General features: G+C 46.9%; 1 gene segment (V, D, J or C); it reads right to left on the bottom strand.

Annotated features, from left to right (window-relative positions):
- Positions 1 to 9416: 9416 nt before the first annotated feature.
- On the bottom strand, positions 9417 to 10597 carry LOC135965264 (immunoglobulin lambda variable 10-54-like). The segment is given in 3 exon segments: positions 9417 to 9566; positions 10041 to 10372; positions 10494 to 10597. Coding segments are annotated over 3 exon segments (528 nt in total).
- Between the last annotated feature and the right edge of the window lie 7603 nt (positions 10598 to 18200).

Below are 18200 nucleotides of genomic sequence, written 5' to 3' on the forward strand. Positions count from 1 at the left end.
AGCAGACTGACAGTAGTAGTCAGCCTCGTCCTCAGACTTTAGCCCAGAGATGGCGAGGGAGGCAGAGTTGGAGGAGCTGTCGATGGAGCCAGAGAACCGATCAGGGACCCCAGAGGGTCTTTGGTTATCTTTGTAAATCACTGTGGTGGGGGCACTGCCCGGGCGCTGCTGGTACCACTGCACATATTCACTGTCAATGCTGCCACTGCTGCGGGTGCAGGAGATGGTGACCGTCTGCCCCGGAGACCCCGACACAGAATGGGGCTGAGTGAACACAACCTCAGCCCAAGACCCTGCAAGGAGAAGCAACACAGAGATCAGTGAGGACAGGTCAGGGCTGGTTCCCAGGGAGAAGGCAGAGGTCATCATCCCAGGTGACATCCAGGAGCCCTCCCTGAATTCCCTGCGGGCAGCCACCTGTGCAGTGAGCGAGGAGGGTGAGGAGGAGTGGAGCCCAGGCCATGGTGGAGACGCCCCAGGCTCTGCTTTCTGAGCCACAGCCAGGAAGGAGCCACCAGCCCTTCTTATCTTTCACTATAGTGCTCAAGGTGGGAGGTCTCCATGCAAATGTCTCCTTTTCTGGAACCTGCACAAGCCCCTCCTTTTACTTCAGAGTGGCTCTGGCTGAGAAATGAAGAGGCTATTCAAGGAGAAGGGGCTACACCCCGTGGAGGGCACAGAACACCTGCAGGTCGGGGGAAAACAGCTAAGGAGCTGGGGAGCCTGAGCAGGGCTTGAACCACAGCGCCCTCTGGTGGATGCATAAGTCACGCTGACCCTGGGCAGGTGCTGGTGCCCAGGCTCCCTGTTCTTCAGTCCTGAAAGCCTCACAATTCTACCCGCTGTCCAGGGGGTCTCTGCTCAGCATCCAGTGCTGACTGTACTTTTAAACTTTCAAACTTGTTCAGATGAGCAAAAACCCAATAGAGCCAGCACTCTGGTTAAGACATTGAGATTCACTTTGTGTTGTTGGAGGTGATGAGTATCAGGGAAAACGGGCTCTGTTTGAAGGAAACAGAGGCAAGGTCTCTGCCTTTCCCAGGAAGGACCAAATAGGGTGAGGTCATGGGCCCTTCACTGAGAGGAGACCCAGCCCTTCAGGCAGGAAGAGGGAGGAACCCTGGGACCAGGGGTCAGATTTCACCATCAGAGACACCAGGGGAACAGAAAGACTCTGAGGACACAGAGAAGGGTGGGCCCAGGTGTCAGTCAGGGGAAAATTTCATTAGAGCCCTTAATCAGTAAGTTTCAGGAAGGTAGAATAGAAAGTCAATAGACCAGGTAGTTTTGAAGGAGGCTTGGAGAGAATCTCTACAGCTGGTGATGGATTGGCTTTCTGGGTAAGGTTTAAAAAAGTGAATATAGGCCAGGTGCGGTGGCTCACGCCTGTAATCCCAGCACTTTGGGAGGCTGAGGCAGGCGGATCACGAGGTCAGGAGATCGAGACCATCATAGCTAATACGGTGAAACCTCGTCTCTACTAAAAATACAAAAATTAGCCGGGAGTACTGGTGGGTGCCTGTAGTCCCAACTACTAGGGAGGCTGAGGCAGGAGAATGGCGTGAACCCAGGAGGCGGAGTTTGCAGTGAGCAGAGATCGTGCCATTGCACTCCAGCCTAGGCGACAGAGTGAGACTCCCTCTCAAAAAAAAGAAAAAAGAAAGAAAGAAAGAAAGAAAGAATATAACTTTGAAGTTCTTATTTGTGGAGCAGTTGGATGTTATGCTGCTCTCATAGGAGGTATTTTCTAGGACTTGCTTAGGATCCTGTGATGAGCGTTAGTTTCTCTGCTTTGGAAAGCCAGGTGCCAGGTAGTGACGCAGATGTCAACATGAAAGGAAACTCTGCAATGCTTGAGCAGCAGGCTGTGCTATCATGGGGGACTGTGTGGGAATGATGCATTAAATAATTAACATGGAGCTATAAGAACGGCTGCTACTTTAAGGGGATACAAAGGCACTAACACTCATTTTACATTTGAGGAAACAGTAATTTATGTATTCAACACATTATGCAAGTATTGGTGAAAAGTATGTTTTAAAAGCTACTACCTCTGCTTGATGGCAGGTGACAAAGTCATATGAAGATCACTGAGGGGACTCCGCCCTCAGGCCATTGTAGTGGTCACACCATGGGTGCATTAATAATGAGGATGGTGCTGTATCATGGGTGGTGTCACCTGGGCGTGGGCATTATGTCCTCACCCACTCAGGGCCGCTTTGATTGTTAACAACTTCATACTTTCTCCTCTAACCTACAATACCTCCTTCCTCATTCTCCCTCCAATTGACTTTTATTCCCCTTTCCATGGCCACGACATGATGTCCAAGATCAAGGATATCAAAGAGAACTTTTCCAACATTTTCCCCTCAGTCTTCTATATTTGGGGAATTTGTGGAGGAGGACCAAGATTATCAACTGTATTTTTTTTTCAAGTTTTCTTTTATTACACCTGACATCTGCAATTGTGTTGTGATATTATCGCCACGTATTTTTAATTCTATTTTATGGCATTATCCGCTCCTTTACTGAAATATTTTCAATGACATATTTACATGTTCCTGGAAAATATCAGACATTTAGCTTCTGCAGGAAGACTCAGAGATTCATAAAGTGTGTGCTTTTCAGATATAGGAAGGGTACCTTAAAAGGCAATTAATGCCTAAAATGGCACATGACAAAGAAATGAAGACATATTTTAGGACAAAAGTCTATGTTCATTCATCAGAGTATGGTTTATGCTGTGAAGAAAGAAGCACTGCCAAGGAGGCTTCTCAGATGTGAAGGCCATCGTAGACCATGAGTCCCCTCCTCGTTTTGTGTCTACCTCAAATCTGACTTCTTTGTATAAGTGAGGAATGGAATGAGGACATTTGGGAGGAGGAACATGAAATGCCACACATTGATTACCTTGGGAGGGGCCCCTTCTCCGTAGGTGACTGTTACCCATTCCCTGTGTTCATTGCACAGAAGTGAGCCAGGCTCTGCATCCTGGTTCTGGACAAAGACAGCATGACACTTAGGTAGGGGTGAGAGGAGAAGCAAAGACAAAAAAGAAAAAAAAATGCATTCAGAGGGGCTTGGAGGAGTGTGGTCCAGGGGCAGGGCTGTGACTGGGAAACTGGCCAAACGAGAGTGGGCTGCTCACCGGGTCCCAGGGGAAGTCAGGATGCTCTTCATGTGCCTGAAAATGACAGGGTATTATGGCTGCGGAGAGCTGGTAAATGTCCCGAGAGACAGGAGCTCTGAGGTTTGGGGTCCCCTGGAGAGGCTGAAAAGGTAACATGAGGAGGAGCAGGGGAAGGAGGAGCATCCCTGGCAGAAGGAAGGACACTTTGGTCTGGTTCACCTGGGATCTGCATAGAAAGACCTGCCCACCAGGGGAGGCCCCAGGCACCTGCAGAAGCGGGTGGAGTGAATGCCTGAGACTGTGAGGCACTGGATGGGCACAGAGAACCCATGGAGAGAATGACCTGGTCACAGCACAGTCCAGTCCCAGTTCCGTGAAGCCTCTGCGCTCACACACCTGCCATCTGTCATCCTCATGTGACTTCCAATGTGAAACCGTCCAACACCCCTCATCTTCACAGCACACTTCACAGCACCCCTCTTAGTCACAGATCTCTATCCCCACTTTCCCTTCCCAATGCTGTGGTCGCTACTGGCAGAGACCTAAACTGTGCTGACTTTGTTGCTGCTGTTGCTGCTGCTTCTCAGTTCAGAATGGAAGCAGGCAGCATGTTGGGAGTTCTCCATGGGGTGAGGGGGCATCAACAATCTCATTGCATATGAGGGCCAGAACCTAGCAGGCAGCGTTCTCATGTGGATCGTACATTACCAGTGAATACCCATGGATCCATGCAGGGATGCCCAGCACAGCTTCCTGGGGTCCACAGTGTGGCCTGGGGACGCCTAGGTCTTTTCTAGCCTTTCTCTTCATCTTTGTGCAGTTGAATCCCCTCCTGCAAATGTGTTGCTGTCATGCTCTCTTTCCAGTTCTGACCTGTGCTGTGATTGAGGGTTGGACTCTTCTTTGGAGAGGACTTCCATTTGGGGTGGAAAAGGAAGAAATAACCTTTATCATTCCTATAGGACTAGAGCAGTTCCAGCTACAGGACAGTCACACACTCATGGAGTAATTGCAGCCAGTCCCAAGACAGCAGGCTCAGCCGGTTGCCTCCTGGGAAACTTCTCTCTTGTCAGACCCACAGAGGCCCCTAATGGCCATAGAATCACAACCCTCTACCTTATTGACTGACACAGCTGAGCACGCCGGGAAGGTCAGGCTTCTTCTGATGCCTTTTCCCACCCTGAGGAAGGGAGGCGGGTGTGGTTGGACTGTTTACGCCCCAGCTGCCCTCACGTGGAGTCGTTACAGCCTGGAAGAATCCACAGCTGGCTTCTGCCTCCCCTACTCTATGCCTGCCACCCTGCAGGGACATCACCAACCCCACTGTTGCTGGTCATGGTTTTCCATCTCCCTTGGGGTTTTCAGATTCTCTGCCCACATCTTCATTATTTAGTTCTTTATATTTTCACCAAATTCTACTTTAATTATACCAGATATTTCCCCCGATCACTGATGAATATTTTCTAATTATAATTGGATTCCTAACAAATTTATTTGGTAAATAAATCTCCTGTATCATGTGCATGTCTTGGAAATGAAATTGTTGCCCACATAAACGTGAGGAGGCTCAGAATGTGCTATTAGCAATGATGCAGACATTCTGCAAGTGACAGTTGTGTGGAAGGGCTGCAGACTCTCACCGTGGGGCATACGTGGCTGAAGCTGTCACCACCAGTGCTGGCTGTTGTCAAAAATAGCAGGGGCCTAGTGGGAGCCCAGGCAGCACAAGCAGAGGGGATTTTCCCACTGGCCTAGAGCATGGTGTAAGCCATGCCCTGTCAGCCCATCTGAGAGAGGTGATCAGCCCCATCCTCAAGGTGAAGACCAGAGAAGACCAAAGAACTTGAGCCTCTGGAGGAGCCTCTCAACCCAGAGAATTGTCTGGGGACCCCAGAGGCCTGGTAGTCATTTCAGAGTAAGCAGAATCTCAGAACATAGGTGGAGGGCTCCCTGGATTCTGTGGGGAATAGATTTTTGCCACCGATATAAAAGCCGATGCTCTGAGGGCAGGTGAATGTGTTTGAGCTGCATGAAGATGCTGGGAGTGAGGACACCTGGGTCAGCCCAGCCTCGGAAAGGGAACCTGGAAATGCAAACATTTGCACTGTGGGAGCAGGTGTCAGTGTTAAGCTGTTGCCGGGTCTAAGCCTGAGGGGCTGACACAAGCTGGGTCTGCCCCAGGACTCTAGGCCTTGGCCCTACATGTGCAGAGAGTGAGAAGGACAAGCATGAGAGCGATCCAGGCTATGGTGGGCACAGTCCCCTGTGGTCCAGTGGGATGGATTGAGCTTATTCCCTGCTGGGGGCCTCAGCCAGGAGGAGCTGGTCATGCACATGTGGCCCCAGCTGCTGTCTGACCCACCTCTCCCTGAGCACTGAATAAGGATGGTTTGCTGAGGGTCTTGTGGGTAGGAAGGGCTAACAGGCAGCGAGACTCTGTCTGCCCCACGGAAGGTCCTGGGAGGGAAAGCTGCCGGGACAGCTGATAGGACTGTGAGCAGGGGCTCTGCTAGGCTAGAGAGGACCCTTCTCTGAGTGCCCATCACAGCCCAGGCTCACTGGAACTAGAGGACGCCCCTACTGAGCCCTCCATGAGAGCACCCAGTGCAGCCCTCGGTGACCCTACCATCCTCAGTCCATCTTCTGTGTTCTTGGGGGGTCTAAGACTTCCTGTCATATGACTGGTCACTGTCATTCAACAAACAGTAATTGAAAAACCTGAATGGCCAGTGCTCTGATCAGCTCCAAAGTACTTTATATTAATATATTCCACATGTTTATGGACAACACACTATCAGAGCATGAACAGACATGGAAGAAACTTAAATGCTTATTAATAAGTAAAAGAAGCTGACCTGCAAAGTGACATGATACATGATTCCAAGTATATTACAGTCCAAAAAGGGAGGAAATCATTCCAGGTATATTACGGTCAAACAAAGGAAAAAAGTAGAAAGGTCATCGACTTCCAAGGGTTAGCGGGGAGACAGATGAATCAGTAGAATTTAGAGAAGTGACAATACACTGCATGATACTGTAATGGTGGATATATGTCATTATATATTTGCCCAAACCCATAGCCATAGAATGTGCATCAACGAAATAAATTCCTTAAGGAAGCTACTGACTTGTGGTGATGATGACCTGGCAATGTGGTTCATCAATTACAGAACGTGTACATTTCTGGTGAGACCCATTGATAAGGGGTAGGGTGGACGTGTGTGGAGTCAGGAAGGATTCGGGATATCTTTCTACCTTCCTCTCTATTTTACTATGAACTTAAAACTGCACTAAATTGGTGGCCAACAAAACTGTGGAGAAATGCTCATCATCACTAATCATCAAGATATGCAAATCAAAGCCACGATGAGATGCCATCTCACACCAGTCAGGATGGCTATAATTAGAGTAAAAAAAACAACAGCCGATGACAAGGTCGTAGAGTAAAGAAAACATGTGTACACCGTTGGTGGGATGGAAATTATTTCAGCTATTGTGGAAAGCAGTTTGGAGACTTCTCAAAGAACTTAAAACAGAACTACAATTTGACCCAGCAATCCCACTACAGGGTATCTATCCAAAGACAAATAGATCATTATACCCAAAGGCCAGATGCACTTGTAAATTCACCACCACACTATTCACAATGCCAAAGACACGGGATCCACCTAGGTCCCCATCAATAGTGGATTGGATAAAGAAAATATAGTTTATATCCCCCGTGGAATACTATGCAGCCATAAAAAGGAGTAAAATAATATCCTTTGAAGCAACATGGATGGAGCATGGGGACATAATCCTAGGCAAACTAACACAGGGACAGAAAGTCAAATACCACATGTTCTCATTTTTAAGTGGGAGATAAACATTGAGCACACATGGACATAAACATGAGAACAATAGACACTGGGCACTACTAAAATGGGGAGGGAGAGGAGGGAATGGTGTAAAAACTACCTGTTGGGTACAATGCTCACTACCCGGGTGCAATACACCCATGTAACACACCCGCACATGTACCTGCTATATCTAAAATAAAAGTTGAAATTTAAACTAAAAATATGTATTAAGAACAATTTAGAAAGATAAAATTATATACCTCAACATCACACAATATAGCCTTGGAACAAACTTGCACATGTACCACCTGAATTTAAAATAAAAGTTAAAATTGTAAAAATAAAATAAGTGGCTCACGCCTGTAATCCCAGCACTTTGGGAGGCCGAGGCGGGCGGATCACAAGGTCAGGAGATCGAGACCACGGTGAAACCCCGTCTCTACTAAAAATACAAAAAATTAGCCGGGCGCGGTTGTGGGCGCCTGTGGTCCCAGCTACTCGGGAGGCTGAGGCAGGAGAATGGCGTGAACCCGGGAGGCGGAGCTTGCAGTGAGCCGAGATCGCGCCACTGCACTCCAGCCTGGGCTGGGCGACAGAGCGAGACTCCGTCTCAAAAAAAAAAAAAATAAAATAAAATAAAATAAAATAAACATATTAATGCGAACATTTAAAATAAAATGTTAGCTAACTCATTTGAGAGGCTGAGGCAGGAGGATCGCTTGTGCCAAGGAGTTCAAGACCAGACTGGGCAATATGTTAAGACAAATAAAATTTGTTTTTAATTAGCCAGGCATGGTGGCACCCACTAGTAATCCCAACTACTCAAGGAGCTGAGGTGGGAGGTTCACTTGAGCCAGGAAATTTGAGGAACTGACTGATTTCAACAGCAGATTTACACATTTCTACACCATTGTGAAGTGGAATTTATACTTAAAATAATGGTTGACTTCAACATTAATAAAGGTTTGGTATAATACCGTATTATTATATCACAACAAAAGATCATATTGTATTAATAGATTCTTAATGAGTTTGCCAAATTTTAACATCTATCCCTAATAAAAATCAGTTAAGAATACAGAAATAGATAAATCTGTTTATGATATGGCAACACACGTGTGTGCACGTGTGCATGTGTGTGCACACGCGCACACACACACACACACATATCTTGGTCCAGAGTCAGCGACTTATTGTATGGAGGACATTTTCCCTGAGACCAAAAAAAATGCAAAGGTACCCCTTACCTCACTCATTACTCATCACTGCTCAGAAAATATTAGACAAGAAAATTAAATAAAATATATTAATGGAGAGATGTCTGCCCCGATGAGAATAGACAGCGTGAAAGACCAAATGCATTTTATGGTCTTAGATCTTTGGGTTCTTGTGCCGGAAATGACAGCATGAGTATCCCCAATGAGCACATGGTTGGTCACAGGTGATGAAAGGGAAGGAAACCACTGGGTAACGCAAGCAGAAGAGAGAACTTTAGCCCACTTTTCTCAGGGCCAGGAGAAATATTTCAGCTCTGAGGCTATTATCCTAGGTCTGCGATGATGATCAGCCTCCTGCTCAGGGTGCAGCAGAGTAAACAGCCATCAGCACCTTCCCAGTGCTTCCGGATGGGAGCGGCTGGTGCCAGACTGTGTCAAAGCTACCCACATTTCTCGAGCTTCCCTTAGACAAGACAGTGAGCTCTGACCAAGTGACCACAGCACTGACACAGAGTCTGGGGTCTCAGCTCACTTGCGCCTTGTGAGCCAGAGTAAGAAGGCAGGTCTTGTGTGACCTCAGCGGCCTCTTCCTCTAAAGCCCCGACAAATGCCCATTTATAAAGAACTGGGGGAGAAAGGCCCCAGGGTGTGGTGGGGACGCCTCAGAGCTGTCTCCAGAAGCCCCACTGTGGGGAGGATGCCCACAAGCTGCGTGATATCCCCTGGCCAGGCTCTCCTAGGAGCAGAATCACTCCATCCATATACACCCTGGGTTCTCACCGTGTATCAGCACTTCCTGAACCAGACTTGGGCAAAGACTTTAAAGAGATAAGGGGGAGATGCCTCAAATCTAAAGCAACGCAATGGGAAAGGCAGACTCAGGAGGTGACAGGGCAGTGGGGCCCCACAGGTGGAGAAAAGTCACACATCAGTGAGGACACTGTTTGGTCAACTTCCGTAGAGTCAGCCGACTGCTTTACCAGCTGTCTGCATAGCGGATAAAGCAGGAAGTTTTCCAGGTGTCACTACCCAACAACAGAGTGAGAAGGATCCTCCACGCACCCATCACTGGAAGAGCGATGCTCTCATGCATGGACTTTTATCTTGATGGAAAATTATCCTGTAAACAGCTATATAGCTTTTTTCTGTTTCTCAAACTGTCAACATCTCTGTCAACTGTAGCCCAGAACTCCAACTTCACCCGCTCTCTCCACACACTGCCCATGGCTGTTAGAGGACAGCGATGAGGCAAAAGAAGAGCACGCCTGGGAACACTGTTTTCAGTGTGCAGGTGTTGAGGTGCACAGTAATGTGGGGCTCAGGAGGCCTCCACCAAATGTGGTGGACACGTTTGGATCTGGAGGAGGAGTCTCGGGATCCCTGTGGCAGAGGGGAAGGGGATTCTAATGAGAAGACGGCATAAGCAGCCCACAGAAGGGAGGGGCTGCTGGTGGCCCGGCTGAATGGACTCTTAAGGCCAGAGAGCTGCACCCTCAGGGCATTGATGCCAGAATCTTCAAATGGAATGGATAAGAAAACTCGGGAATAAGAAATATTTCCTTAGTTAAACCTAGTGTTTCTTTTTTACTAACTGCTAGTGCATGTGTATGTTCATGCACTAGTTTTATATACATGTAACTACTAATATATAAACAATGATGCTCCCTACACACATTTGTTAATAAGGCAGGCTTGCTAATTTCACTTCATGTTCCTATTTTTAACAGTCCTAAATAGTGTACACTATTGTGAATGCATCCCTTGTCTTTTGGGGGGGAGTCCAGTTTAAACAGTGCTCTGTGAGGTCCCCACGTGTTCAGTGAGGCCAAGGGAGCTCCTGAGTTTTTATCTCACTTCCCCACTGGCCTGAGGCACTGTGTGAGCACTGAGGCTGCTGTCCCATGCTGAGCAGTAATAGTCAGCCTCATCCTCAGGTTGGAGTCCGGTGATGGTCAGGGAGGCTGTGTTTCCTGACCTGGATGCAGAGAATCTCTCTGAGATCCCCGAGGGCCGGTTGTTATTCCTGTAGGACAGCAGTTTGGGAGGGTGGCCCTGGTGCTGCTGCAGCCAAGCTGCTCCCTGGTTGCCAACATTGTTGCTGTTTCCAGTGCAGGTGAGCGTGGCCGTCTGTCTCAAGCCCTTGGACACTGAGGGTGGCTGAGTCAGCCCTGCCTGGACCACTGGCACTGTAAGGGGGACAGAAAGGAATGTGAGAGCGGGATCAGAGTCCACTGAGCCAGGGAGCGGAGGAGCTGGAACAGAGGTGGGCGTGGATCCCCCGTGTCCCTGGGTAAGGTCCACTCTCACCTGCAGAGTGAGTGAGGAGGGTCAGGAGGAGCAGAGCCCAGGGCATGGTGCAGATTCCCACTGTGCTTGCCGAAGCTCTGCTTTGGAGACTGAGCTCCCCTAAGTCTCTTTATAGCTCCCAAAGCCTTTGGGGGTGGAGTCACAGCATTTAAATAAGATCTTGCTGTCTGACTTTTCCTGGGCCTCCACGCCCTGGTTACTCACAGATCTGAAGGAGAGAGGCAGGAGACAGATCTGAAGGAGAGAGGCAGGAGACAGATCTGAAGGAGAGAGGCAGGAGACAGATCTGAAGGAGAGAGGCAGGAGATGAGCTGACCCAGGGGTGGAGGTGGCCTGGCTCATGGTGACCCCTGCGTCCCAGCAGGTCCGAGTTGCAACCCAAACCGCGTCTCATGAGCACCCTGATGGCTAAACTTCCCTGCAGGCCTTGAGTGGTTTCCAAGCTGGGTGGAGCCATCTCAGGAATTTCTCCCACTGTCCCAGTCTGTCCAAGATCCCAGACCCTTCTTACCTCTCTGACACACCTGGGCCGTGGTAGCCAGAGAGTCACTGGCCATCCTGATCCTCTTCCAAAGCTGCTCTTGATGCTGGAGAGGGACCCAGGGACCCTGAGAAATCTAAAGAAAAGGGGTTTCTGGCAAAGCAATGCCCTTCTCACTAACAATGAGCTGCAGAGAGCGTATCGTCCACTGCATCAGCACATGTATCCTCGCTTTACTTAATCATCTGTTACAACCCCCACATCGAGAATATTTTTCTGTTTTAAATTTTTGGAATTTACTCATATAATATTATTAGCACTATCATCACGAGACACTAAAAGGCCTCTGAATGGATTTATTCCATTTTTAGCCATTATGCGTGTCTCCATCTCTTCCTAAGGCACCCATTTATGTGAAGTAACATGCTTCCAGTCTACTTTCCAAAAAGCCCATTATATAAGCTTGAAGAATTCATTATGCATGCTTCTGCTTTTAAATAAGTGGCACATTGGTTTTTTTTCTTGAGAGCTTTTGATTTTGTTTAATTTGGTGAGAGTTTTTCGTTGTTGTTTTTCAACTGATAAGTATATTTTTATCCGCGCTGCATAAGAAGTTTTGTTTGTTTGTTTTTGTTTGTTTGTTTGTTTGAGACGGAGTCTCACCCCATTGCCCAGGCTGGAGTGCAGTGGTGTGATCTTGGCTCACTGCAAGCTCTGCCTTCCGGGTTCATGGCCATTCACCTGCCTCAGCCTCCTGAGTAGCCTGGACTACAGGCACCCGCCACCACACCAGGCTAATTTTTTTGTATTTTTAGTAGAGACAGGGTTTCATCATGTTAGCCAGGGTGGTCCCGATCTCCTGACCTCGTGATCCACCCGCCTCGGTCTCCCAAAGTGCTGGGATTACAGGCATGAGCCACCACACCCGGCCAAGAAGTTATTGTATTACTTCCAACTGGCTAGCATTTTATCTTCTACTTGTGTTTTGAATTCCATTTGTGTTGAACACCTACGTTGCTTCCAATGCTTTGCTCCCAATAAGGATCTCTTTATAAACATTTGCTTGTGTCTCTGTACAGGTGGACTTCGGCTTGACAGTGGCAAACACGTTTCTTCTCCTCGTGTGCTGAGGAACTTTTCTCCAGATGGCAGCACTTGTTTCTCCACCCAGCTGTGAGTGTTTGTGATTCCCCACATGCACACTGGAATCTTCGTTTATTTTATTTTGCAATATCATTTTACTGTTCCACACTCTCAATGACTTCATGCTTCATTCAGAAGCCAATCCACCGTTGGCAAAGCACCACGTGAACCCGCAGTATCTCCCTCCTTCCCTCCCTCTGCCAACTCTCTGACCATGTCTCCAATGCTCTGAACTAACTCCTTTCCTCTCTCTCTACCCGCCGTCTCTCTCCCCGCTCAAGTCAGAAGGTGACGATGGACCATGTGTGAGATCGGATGGGACTAGGGTAATGGGCTGTATCAAGGGGGCCAGGCTAGAATCTTGGATCCGCACCGCCACCTCTGCTCATACCTACCCACACTTCTTCTCAAGGACAACAATTTAAACATAAATATAAACATAAGAGAATGGATAAAACCTCATCTAGTTTTGAGCGTCTTCATGTAAGAGAAAATTTCAGTATTCATCATTGTCTCTTATAGTAGTGAGTTTTGACACTATTTTCTTACGTATACTGTGTACTTCATTGTTTTTTAAACTCAGAGTTTATAGATTTTGATATTTTGTCAACATAATGAACTGCTACATTTTAAAGTGATTTCTGAAAATATGTGAGAGAAAAATAAATGTTGATATGCTACTCGCACAAATAACATTTGTATTTAACAAGCTTTAATTCAACAATGTATAAGAATATCAGAATAATATAAGGTCTTCTTGGTAAACATAGCAACTAAAAATACAAATTATTTTGTATTTTTTGAATTACATTATTGAATTTAAAAGTTTTACACTTTTGCTCATATTGCTAGAAAAATGAGTTATCCAATATCTTTATGGGCAATAAGTGTTCTATTGTTCCATATTAAAAACAAAATGATTCTAGTGGTTCAACCTTAGGGGTATCTTTTCTTTAGATATAAACAGACATTATTAAGAAATTAAGGAAGTATCCTATTTTCCCATATTTCTTAATTTCTCCGTGTGTGTGTGCATACACATGCATGTATATATATACACACACACGCATACACACAAATATATATCATATAATATACGTCTTTATATATGCACATATGTATGCATATGTGTAAATGTCCATATCTAGATATTTAATAAAGGAATGGTGGTTAGAATTTCCTGAAAATTCATTGAGAAGGCAATTTTTGCTGTCAAATTATTTAATAATGGGAATGAGAGACACTAAATAAATAGCCCTTGACACAAAGGCGTCGTTCTCACCCTGAACATGTTGCCCAGTTTTTCTCTCCCTCCTCCTTTGTGAATCTTTCCATCAGAGATTCTCCTCTTTGATTCCTGTCCCCTGATAGGGAGTGCCACCTCGAGCCATGGATCTTTCAGGAAACACAGGACTCAGGCTGAAACAATGAGGATAACAAAGTGACACTGTGCATAGTGTCCTTCTCTCACCTTCACCTTTTATTGATTATTCCCAGCTAGGACCACAGCTCACACATTTCTCCTGCTCCTGTGGCTGGAATAGCAGGAGACACAAAGTACCAAGGGTGTGTGCCCACTGGAGTCAGAATCGGACCACTTCCTTCCCGTGATGCTCAGATAGACCTTAATACTGGTTCTCCTTCTTCTCCAGGAAGAGCAGCCCTTGGGAGGACCCCGGCGTCCTATGTGCAGGGAGCTTGTGGCGAGCAGGTTTCCCTGCAACAGAGGCAGGGATAGAACACGTTGCACGGGGCTTGAGGAGGGCAGTGGAGCCCACAGCCAGGGTATGGAAGGAGTCCGCAAAGGAAGCACAGTCAAGTCTTGAGCCTCCAGACAGACAAGGACATCTGCCTGGATGACAGGAACCCAGTTGATCAGTCTGGAATGCTCTTTTCTCCTGCTGGGCGGGGCTGAAGACAGTTTCTCTCTGACCAGCTACTGTGGACCTAGAGCGATGACCAGCCTGAGCCATAGAGTTTGCGCCTGTGTAGGGATGCTTGGGCTGAGAATGTGGTAGCCGCAGGTAGGACCACAGTGCAGGGAGCTGGAGGGGAATGCAAGCCACGTGCTCACATCTGGAGTGGAGGGAAAGCCTCCTGGACAGAGCAACATTGAAGGCACGCATGGCATTTATTCTCATATAATTGTGCTGTGAAACACCTTACATGTTTACATTTAGTTGTCAGAAAAACCTCATGGTGACTGAGACAGATGTCAAACTCACCTTTACCCTCCCTTGGCCCACGCCATAGGCGACACGTCCTGTACCATAGCTTCTGGAGTGGGAACCCTGCCATGGAGTATGCGTTAAAGTGGTATCGGCCCATGTGGATGTGAAGACAGCTTTTCCATTTTTTCCCCCTCACCTTCCATTGAGGGGTGAGATGAGGCCCCTCCCTGTTAACCAGACCTGACATTAGTGATCTCTTGGCACTCACAGTTTCTGTGGAAGTGACACTGTGTAAACCAAGTCAGAGCTCTGAATTCTCTGGGACTGCCCAGCTTCCTGGAAACCCAGGCCACATGGGAGGCCTCCGGTAGGTCATTCAGTCAAGGCTAGCTTCACTGCAGACTTTCAATGAAGTCACCTTCAGTCGATTCCGACCCCTTCATACCAAATCAGCCCCAACCTGTGACACTTTTTTTGCTGAGGCTCCATCATCAGCGGAGACGAGTCACCCGCAGCAGCCCTGTCTGAATTACTCACCTGTGCCTGCGAGCAAAAACAGTGCATGTTTTTATCCACCGTGAGGCTGATAACTCTTGTTTCCTTATCTGTTTGTTTTTGCATAATAACAGATACAGCTCTTGTAGGAAACTCAAAATATAAAAGAGAATGAACACTGCGATCTGAGTTTTCTTCTTTCATGTTCTGCAGCCTTTCAGGTTGTGATTCCAAATATACAAGCCAGTAAGTTTCTATAGATTCTTACAGAATTATTAGCTGAACTATTAATAGCACTGACATCGTGACAATATTTTCCCTAAGGGTTTTTTATGTTTAGTTATTTATTCTTCATCTACTGTAGAGAGTCAGGTGTCAGCAGTAGGGAGGTTTCTCTGCTCCACTAAGACCACCCCAAGCTGGGACGGCTGAACTGCTCCTTATCACCTTCCAAACACTGCTCCACCCGTTATCATGTGATATTCTTACTCTTTGTTCATTTTCTCCTCCAGTTGGAAAGTCAAAAAAGTAAATCTGTTTTCTAGTTTTGCTGTTTCCCTTTGTGTGTGCTCGTGTTTAAGATGCAAACATGCAGAAGAAATTTGGGGTGAATCGGCAGTGACAGGCACTTGTACCAACAGCTTTCAATATCATGAACAGTAGTGACTTTGTCTTGAACATGACAACCCTCTTATCTTTGAACCAAAACCTTCACTTTTTAGATGAATTTTGGAGTCGTGACTTCCTTTCCTATACCTGGTTTATCATGAGATCATAAGAATGTGTGTGATTGTTTCTTGCTTTCTTATCCAAAACAAAAATTTAATTCTACAATTTTGTGAGATAAAAATTTCATTTAGAAAAGTGTGTATTATATATTTTTTCACCCAACATGTTCACTCAAACAGAAATGCACTGGTGAAAATATTGTGGTATTTCTTCATTAATTTCTGGGGAAATGGTTGGTTTTTTTTGAGGGATGCCCTTTTTCATCCCTGTAAGACCACACTGATGCCTGCTGCCCATGGGAGGCTAAAGTATCAATGAATCTGCAGGCATTGTGTTCAGTCACTCCACTTCCTTCTCACATAGCTTTTCAGGGGAGCAGCACTGAGAACTCAGAAGATCTTTCTCTAACTGAAGCATCTGACCTCCGGTTGGTATCTCTAAACCTGCTGTGTTTTCAAAAATCATGTTCACCATCTTCCAGTGACTGTGCAAATGTCTCAACCCACATCCTCCCAGATGCTCAAGGTAATCCTTCATTGATATAAAATGGACTCTAATTGCTAATATTCTGAGAAAGTTTTGCTTCTGTGTTCATTAATGAGATTGTCTTGTATTATTGAAATCTGTTTCTGTTCCTGTTGAGTTTTACTCTTTTGCTGGAACATCAAAATGAGTGAGTGTGTGTGTGTGTGTGTGTGTGTGTGTGTGTGTGTGTGTGTTTATAATTTTGTACAAAGGTCCAGACTGTATAAATGGCAGTTAGCACTCTCTAACCCAGCACTCTGCAAGGAGGTTTAGAAGTGGTGGATAGAATGAGATGACAAGCTCCTCATGCCCAGACATTAGGACTGAAAGGCAGTGGTAATGTGCACCCAGAAACCTTGACCTGATCCCTAAAGGAACTCCTGGTCTAAGGACTAAGGATTTTGAAGTGGAGTGAGATTCTGGCCACGCTGGAGAAGCCCCAGGGTTCTTGCTGAGTCTAAGTTGTTACGATGGGAGCTTCCCCAACTCCAAGTGTTTCTAATTCTATGCCCAGGAAACACTGTATTTCAAGTTCCTTTGAGCAAATTTGTTCCTGCTGTGTGATTTCTCTCTGCTTGAAGAGCAGGCTTGGACAAGGACTGCATGAGGGTGGAGGATAAAATAGGAAGCACTGGTGTGTGTTAGAGTCTGGTGCTCAGTGGCTTCTGCGGTGCAGGAAGCGGCTCCTGCTCGGTGGTGCAGGTGCGGGAAGTCACACTTCAGTGAGGATACTGCTTGCTCAAGCCTGTGAGAGCCAGTAGTTTGCTATGCGGCCCGGCCCAGGGCCCTGCCCTCTCAGGAACAGTCCAACAGCACCCCCTGCTGGGCTCAGATCCCAAGTCGGTTGGCCCCTCAGACACGGACCCAGCTCTTCTGGAAGGGCATCCTGACCCTTGCAAACGGATCTTTCACTCATGACCGAAGGGAGTAGAATGAGTAGATCCTCTCTGCAGTGTTTACAGCTGAGACATTATTTCTTTCACGTTAGTTGTGGTCTGCAAAGAGCTGATCACTGGATGTGTTTCAGGATGCACAGTGATGATTTACCAGGTATCAGCATCACCAGGCGTGTGAGTGTGTTGCTCCCAGGGGCCTGTGGTCATCACCAGTCTGTGATCATCTTGAACCAAATCTAAGGCTTAATGTTCTGCTGAGCCTCCAGGTGGTTCATACCTGGGGATGATTCTACAAGGGCTTCTTTTAGAGGTTGACATATTTTGTTATTGTTGTTCTCATTGTCGTGAGGGTCACCTGTGAGATTCCCTCAGCTCCTACTGTACAAGCCTTGGCATTATAGCCCATAAGAATGATGCTGTCAGAAAAGAGTGTCTCTTGCTGCTCTGTTTTGCCTCTGAGTTCTTTTGCTATTTAATATTATCCCGGTAATGCCTCTTTTCTTTTGACCATGTTATATATTGAAGGTATTTTAGTCTAATTTTATAACTTTCCTCAATATGGGGATGGATATAAAAAGACAATTCTCAAAAGTGGAACCCCTCCTTTCTTTTCAGATGTTCTCCCCATACTACTGTCCTGAGGAACCCTCACGTCCCATTTCCCCACTCTCACTGGGTCCTGATTCATTTTATTCGTTAAAAAGATCCCTGGATTTAATGGGGGTTGGATTCATAAAGCCTAGGTCTCAGACAACTTCTATTCATCCAACATCTTTCCAATCAAAGAACCAGACAGACAAGCACTAGATATGTGGGGTCAACCTGAGCAGTCAACTCACTGCTCAGGATGCAGGCGAGTTTGGCTGATGTTTTCAGGGATGCAAGGAGAGAGGGTGGCTGAGTCAGCACAGGGTGGGAGAGGGAACCTGCAAACACTCAGGCGTGGGAAATGGGGCCCCAGCCAGATTCAACTCTGGGGGCTCTGAGCCTAGAGGCTGACATACACTGGGGAGCTGCTGTGAGTCTTGGAAGCCTGTCCCCAGCTGTGCGGTGACAGAGGAGCACACGGAGGAGCGGAGACCAGGCCATGGTGGACACAGCCCTGTCCTGTGGCTGCACAGTGAGCCTGGGCTGCTCCAGGCTTGTACTATTCTCGCAACTGCCCCAGGGGGAGAAAAGTTACTTATGTAAAATCGCCCCCGACTTTGACCTTCCTGGATCCATTAGATCCAACCTGGGCACTGATTCAGGAGGCTGAGGGGACCTG

This window comes from Macaca fascicularis, chromosome 10 (genome assembly GCF_037993035.2).
Source record: "Macaca fascicularis isolate 582-1 chromosome 10, T2T-MFA8v1.1".
In the NCBI taxonomy this organism is placed as follows: Eukaryota; Metazoa; Chordata; class Mammalia; order Primates; family Cercopithecidae; genus Macaca; species Macaca fascicularis.